Source organism: Chaetura pelagica, unplaced genomic scaffold (genome assembly GCF_000747805.2).
Source record: "Chaetura pelagica isolate M959 unplaced genomic scaffold, ChaPel_1.0 scaffold45, whole genome shotgun sequence".
Taxonomy (NCBI): Eukaryota; Metazoa; Chordata; class Aves; order Apodiformes; family Apodidae; genus Chaetura; species Chaetura pelagica.
This window is the reverse complement of record NW_009953217.1, coordinates 3,064,254-3,071,237: the sequence shown is the minus strand read 5'-3', so window position 1 is coordinate 3,071,237 and position 6,984 is coordinate 3,064,254. Positions and strand designations below refer to the sequence as shown.

General features: G+C 42.7%; 1 protein-coding gene across 1 annotated transcript in view; it reads left to right on the top strand.

Moving 5' to 3' along the window:
- Nucleotides 1–6,984, top strand: part of GALNT9 (polypeptide N-acetylgalactosaminyltransferase 9) — a gene marked incomplete at its 5' end in the record, with an annotated part of 132,203 nt that overhangs the window by 58,507 nt on the left and 66,712 nt on the right. Inside the window, one exon of the mRNA XM_009997691.1 lies at nucleotides 3,677–3,874. Within this exon, the coding sequence (XP_009995993.1) occupies nucleotides 3,677–3,874 (198 nt within the window). The remainder of the gene's footprint in view (nucleotides 1–3,676; nucleotides 3,875–6,984) is intronic.

Here is a 6,984-nt window from a genome sequence, read left to right as displayed (position 1 = left end):
TGTAGGGAACTGGGACAGAACTTCCATCACACGGACACCTTTCAGATGCCTCAGATTTTGTGGAAGTTCAAACTGTCAGATTTCAAATTAATAGATTGATAGATATTAATGCTCTTTCATTATGTATTTGATTTGACTGTTGTGCTACACTGCAGAGATCACTCCTGGTGCCATCCAGATGCAAAGCACCAAGTCAGGCAGTAATAAATGTTAGCCACACAGCTGGAAAAACACAGGCATCTAGTCAACCATAGAGTAACGGGAGTAGTTTGGTGATGACCGGTGTGACAGCAGCACCAGAGCTGGGAATGGATTGTTGTTCTTGCTATGAGGAAAATGAGGACTCAGATCAACATTTCCAAGAAGTATCAGATGAACACAATCAGAAACATGACTGAGGTCCGAAAATCAGAGTGACTGTTAAATATTTTCTTCACATTCTTTCTCTAACCATTATTGGGGATACACTTCAGCAGTCCAATTTTAAGCTGTCTTGCAAAGCAGCAGGCTAAATTCCATTTATAATCAAAATAGGTTCCTCTGGAACACTATTAATCTCACTTACTTTCAGTGTCTACTTTATTATGAGAAGCATCTTACTATAGAAGTGCCAGCCTCTGCCTCTCTCTGCTGAGAATGAAAGTTTGAGGCAATTACCTTTGGATGTGGGGGTTCTATTGCAGACACCTGACATTAAGGGAGAAGAATTTCTTTTCTCTTTTAGCTTTTTCATTACAGGATCTCAGCCTACCCTTCGAAGTAAAATACTTGCAAAATGAGCACACAAGAAACAACTGTAGAAGGAAAATGGAAACTTCAGGATAGTTTTCTATGATGGTAAACCGGTCTTGCTTTGTATCAACAGCAACGTCCCAGTAATTGAGGACGTCAGGATTTGGTGACCAAAGAACTCTAACCAAGAGAGACAAAAATAGTTCTAAAAACTCCCAGTCTTTTCTTGGTTGTCAAAGAACTGTTTCCAGAATCAGATGGCAGTGAATAAAAATGACAGAATTTCATTCTTACAAAGGAAATCCATTTACAGATTTCTGCTTCAGGAGGCAGCAGTCAGCTCTTCTGCCTCCCAGGACAATCTGGAAATCAGACCCAAACATAATAAATTTGTGCAAGCCACGGGAGTTCCTGGCTACAACTGTGTCCTGAGATTTGCACCAGATCCCACTGGAGGATGCAATCCCTTTAGCCTGTGTCTTCCTTGCCACACAAAGTCTGTTGAAGCAATGCCCAGGGGCTCCAGGAACGGGCCACCTCACAATGTGTTATTTCTCTTACAAAGGAACTCAGAGTCAGTTTTATAATGAGGCTTCTGCTGCAAGAGCTCCACGAGGAGAGTTACCTGCTCCAAGGCAATTTTTTCTTCTCCACAACCAAGAAGAGGAGGAGTCTTCTTCCAGGCAAACAATTAGTGTCTTGTCATTAGTGACATCTATACCTCTTGTTTGATATTTTGAAAACCTCTGTTTCAGAAGGGAGTGCTGTTGCAGGACGCCCAGAGGTGCCCACAGCCTTGCATGGAGATACCTGACTTGTGATGGGAGAGGGGTGTCTGCCTGAGATCTCCATCGTTCTGCTGTGTTTCCTTCTGCTGCCTCCAGGTTGATAAGCAGAGATTCAATTATGGAAAGAGCAAAGCAGATTAATCTTTTCTGCATTCTTCCCTCCTTTAGTGGACTTGCAAGAATTTTTCTGTCATCCATCCAGTTGTTTTTAAAACAGTTATAATATGATCTTGATAAAGGCAGTGGCTTATCCTGATTTGGTAGGTCCCATGGTCTCTTTTTGGGGGTGCAAGAGTGTAGCCTAAAGACCATACAGAATGGCAAAAAATGGGGGGGAAAGAAGCAACTTAATATCCTGCTTACTAAGGAAATATTTTAATCACAAAAAGGTCCTTTACTACCTGAGCTGAAATGATTGTACTTCCTCTGAAATGATGCACTTTCATGCTACTGTAGAAGTCTTTGGGACTGGGTTTAGGCAGTAGAAGGATTGCAACAAAAATTGCAGGTAACAGGCAATTGTAAGAGAGACCTCAGGGCACTCCAGTCATTTGGGAAGATGTATTGATTTATTCCCAGAATAAACTGAGTAACAGAACAAAACATGATGCATATATGATGAGCATCTCTTTCATAGCTTTCCTGGACAGGGGGAATTTCTGTAGCTGGAGGTGTCATTTTTCTCTTCCTACCATGCTTGTCATCATCCTTTTTATTAAAATTGTCTTGCTCTAGGTTATTGACATCCAGCTGACAGAGTCAAATGTCTTTTTTCTAAAGAAATCCAAATAAAACTAATTTAACTCTCTGAATTGTCTCCAAATGAAATGATGGGACACTTTTTTGTTAGTTATGTTCTCATTTTGCACTGTTTTGGGATAGTTTATTTGTAATAAGTAGCTCATCATCAATACTGAAGGGTTTTGTGCCCTCAAGTAAGCAGTATAGAGTCTGAATACATTAAAGACAAATACTCAAGTACAGAGAAAATGCTGTCTTCTTGCAAAAGATACCAGAAATTTTTTGATAGTTCAGATTGAGGTAGTGGTGATTGAAAATAGTTGTTGAATTAGTTTCATAACTTGTCCATTTTTGTTGGCCTACACAAGAAAATAGATGGAAACAATCAAAACATAACAAAAACAACTAAGGAAACAAACTTGAAACCACAAAGGAACAATTGCCTTTTAACCAACAACAAAAGAATAATGAGAAAAGAGCAGTGTTCAGATCCTACTACCCCCGTGAATTGCAGCAAACCAGTGTTCCTTTAAGGATCCATGTGAGATCTCTGCAAAATCTTCAAAGCATATTTCAAGGGCAAACACAGTCACAAAGGAGCGACCCAGGGGCAGTGCCACATGCTGCTCTGAGAAGGGCTTTCCACCCTTACATAAGCCTGCTACCTCTTTGGAGCACTTTCTCTGTAAATTCATAGCAACTTCAGGCTCCCTTGGTCAGAAACGAGTGTTTGCACTGAAGCTTTTTGCTTCACTGAAACACTTTTGGATGTAGCTTCTGTTGAGGGCACATTGATGTTTGAAAGCCTTTTGAAATGATGGCACATGTCCTGCAGTTCACTGCTTCTGCACCATCTGGCAATGGAGATCTTCTAATCACCAAAGAGGTTTTAGAAGGCATAATGCAGCCACACTTGTCATTCAAACCAGACTCAATGGGATCAGTCCTTAGGAATCAAGATTAAAACCTTTGAGTAACTTTCAAATTAATTCAGTCCCTGGTGTATGTTTTGTTCTTTAGGCCTCGTCAGCAAGAGCAGGTATTTCATCGCTCCCAGGCATTGTGCTGGTGGAGCCAGTAGGGAACAATTTAGTTACTCTTGGTGACAGTGTTTCTTAACTCATGCCTGTTGCAAAATGAAATTACAGTCTCCAGGCATCAGAAAAAGTGTAACATTTTGTGGTGTTAAACGCTGCTGCAGCTTCATAAAGGCAATAATTCATGTGCTATTGCCAGTCAAGTGTTCCACACCAAAGCCCAGGCTCTCCGGTGCTGCCAGTGACCTGCTGTGCTGGGCGCTGCCCTGCCCTGGTCACTGCTGGCAGCGTCAGAGAACTGTGTTTGATCAGGCTGCAGAGTGGGACCTGGGGTTACCGGGTGGCTGAAAAACGTTTTACTGTTTGTATTGTTGTCAGGGTGGAACCTGCCCTAACCCGGATCAAAGAAGATCGGAAGCGGATCATCTTGCCAGCAATTGACAACATCAAGTACAACACGTTTGAGGTGCAGCAATACGCCAACGCCGCCCACGGCTACAACTGGGGCCTCTGGTGCATGTACATCATCCCACCGCAGGACTGGCTCGATAAAGGGGATGAGTCAGCTCCCATCAGGTAAAGCTCCCATCTGCTGTCAGTTTTGGTAGTAGCAATGTCTCCATCCTGGCCGTCTGCCGAGGGGGAATGGAAGGGAAGCAAGGGCTTTGTGCAGGGATGGCAAAACGCAAATGGAAAACCCCAGGTGGCTCTACAGAGCTGGGGATGTGGGTGTCTCAGAGCTGCACCACAGTGTGCACACAAATGCAGGTGCTCTAGTTGTGAACATGGGGTTCAAGCTCACATTGTGGCCCTTAGTAGCACAGCAGGACCTTTCTCATCTATGCCAGTGGAACACTGTGTGTAGGACAAATGAACCGGTTTTGTGTGTGATTAGAAAAAGACTGGCTTCACTTCTGGTCTGTAGGCAGCACTCTTGGCTAGCAGCCCAAACCCAAGCTTCCCAGCAGCGCTAGCAGGAGATGGATTTTCCTTGCCTTGTTGGAGAGTTGCTCTTTTTTTGTAGAACTTTGCGCATGTTCTGAGTTTTGCCACTGACTGAATTTTAAAATGAAAGTGGACCACATGACTGTCATGGTTTTTTCTCTAGAGAGGAAGATTTTAGCTTGGAGAAATGGAATTTTCAAATAAAAATTGTTTCAGGTGTCACAGTTTGACTCAGGTCCGACAACAATGCTCTCGATCCCCTCCCCCTCCCACCCAGGTAGGGAAGGAGAGAGAGAAAAAGAGAGAGACTTGGCTGGATTGAAAACTAAACTACACAGCTTTAATTAAAACACTAATGAATCATACAAGAAAATATATACAATTATATACAGATATATTCAGGTATGGGCAAAAACCTCTCGCCTCCCCCCACCCCAGCAACTCCCACAGCACTTCCCTGAACTGGGAAGAGTCCCGAGGAATCCCGGAGCTGCTGCTGGAGAAAGCAGAGAGTTATGGGGGTCAGGAGATCTCGAGCCTAAGGGTCGACAATGATGGATGAACAGAGTCCTCCCCGGACGCCGGCCATGGACGGGAGAGAAGGGAAGAAAAAGGAGGAAGGAAGTTGTCTTCTGTGATCTCTGACCTTCCTTTGAGCTTACGTAGATATATGGAATGGAATATCTTTGGCCAATTTTGCTGTCTGTCTAACTCAGCCTCCTATGAGGGGGTCACAGATCTCCCCATAGTGTCTGAGCCGGCAGAGTGCAGGTGCAGCCTTGAAGCCTCAGGAGTTAGAAAAACATTCCACTGTCTTATCAGCCTAGCAGAACACACTGTTGCTAGTTACAAGAAAGCCTACTGAAGGAAAAAAAATCAGTAAAAAGGAAAATTGGCTTTATCCTGGCTCAAACCAGGACATCAGGGATTGTGATAGTGTTTTTGAGGAGAATTGTTACAGTGGGAAAACAGGAGATGATTAGAAAGGGGCTTTATTTCCCTTTCACTAGAAAATTTGTATCACCTAGTCCTTCATCTCCAGTGCACATGCTTGTCCAACAGCTCCTCTGAGATGTACGGTGCTGGGCAAAGCAACTAGGGAAATAAATATTTAAAACATGAAGCTCAGGTATATGTTTTATGTTGCTCTGCCATATTTTTGAAATTTCTTAAGAAGGATTCAAATTACCACTATAGAGTCACCTTCATTTTGATGTATTTCTGCTTCATCCTAAAGTAAAAAACTCTAGTTTATAGTCCCAGTGTAGGATCTGGCAGAAAAGCTGATGTACTGCCCTTCTAGCATAGAGGTGGAGTTATAAAGTGCTGAGAAGTCCATCCAAGCACTTCAAACAACACACCCAACTGAAAGGATCCAGAGGATTATCAATGAAAGGAGAAAGACAAACTGCTCACATTTCTAAATGATCCCTTGGATGGGGGCATCTCACAGGATCCATCCTGCACACATACAGAGAGTAACACTTCATATTTGAGCAAGTGTTGCAAGTTGCACTGAGGTTCATTCTCATGCCCTGAGACTGCAAAACAGAGCTCTGTAGTAGCATTAACCTCATTTACCACAGGACAGCACAGTCCTTCATCACTGACCCTTTGCTCAGCCTGAAACCTCAATAAGCAGAAAAGTAATTACTTAGGAAATCAGTTTTCCTGAATAACATGCCCTGCTCTCCTCACATTGTTATAGAAGTGCAGGTGTTTTATATCTATTTTGCTCAGCCCTGAGAAATAGTTTATTGATGAAGGAAAATTAATCAGCCAAAGCTTTCATTCCTGAAATCAGGGTTTCAGTCTTTTATTGCTGAAAGGTTTTGCACACTTCATTACTTACAGTTTATATGTGAAATCACTGTATTAATTTTCAGATGAGTCGTTTAGTATTTGAGTGTCTTCTGTTCTGAATACAACAATCACATATCAGATCAGACTGAAGTAAGATGTTAAACCTCAGCAAGTTCCTTAGACACAATTTACTGTGGTGGAAGCTCGTGCTCTGGAATGTATAGAAGCTGCATCTGTAAAACACTTCTGGAAATTCAACTACAGATCTTTTTTACAGAGAATAAGGAATCTTATCTTTGTAATGCTGGGATAAGTGGGTGTTTTCAGCAGCACAGGGCTTGAATTACCATGGGCTTTCCTCAGGTTTATGTTCAAGCCCTTCCTGGAGTTATACTGGCACTGAGTTGGACTGATACAGAAATAAATAAGATCCAAACTCAAGCACAAAGTACTGTTGAAATCTGATGCACATAAGTAGCTGGCTGCTGAGAGCAGTGCTTTTATTCTGAACTGAGTGAGGGAAGAAACCCTCCAATTCAAGAGTGCATAAACTGTCTAGAGACAGATGAAACAGGCAGCACAAGGAGAAGAGCACCCAGCCCTCACTGACAGATACCAGGAGCACTAAGAAGTGCTGATTGCATAAGTGTCTCTCCTGCAAATCATGAATTACATGCTGTAAAATGCAGAGACATCAACATCCAACCATGAACACTTTCCTGTCTCCCTGGGAACACATGCTTTGAAGGCAGTGATCTGGGAGAGCAGAGCACCCACTTTATAGCCACACTGCACTGATTTCTGATGGGCCTCCAAAGCAGTAGCACCTGGATGCATTTGTTGAAGTGTTTGGCTGTGCTACTTTGTGATGTCCTGCTATAGAAATACAATGTATTTTGGCTTTTAAGTGACATACCAGTATAATGATGGTAAAGGAA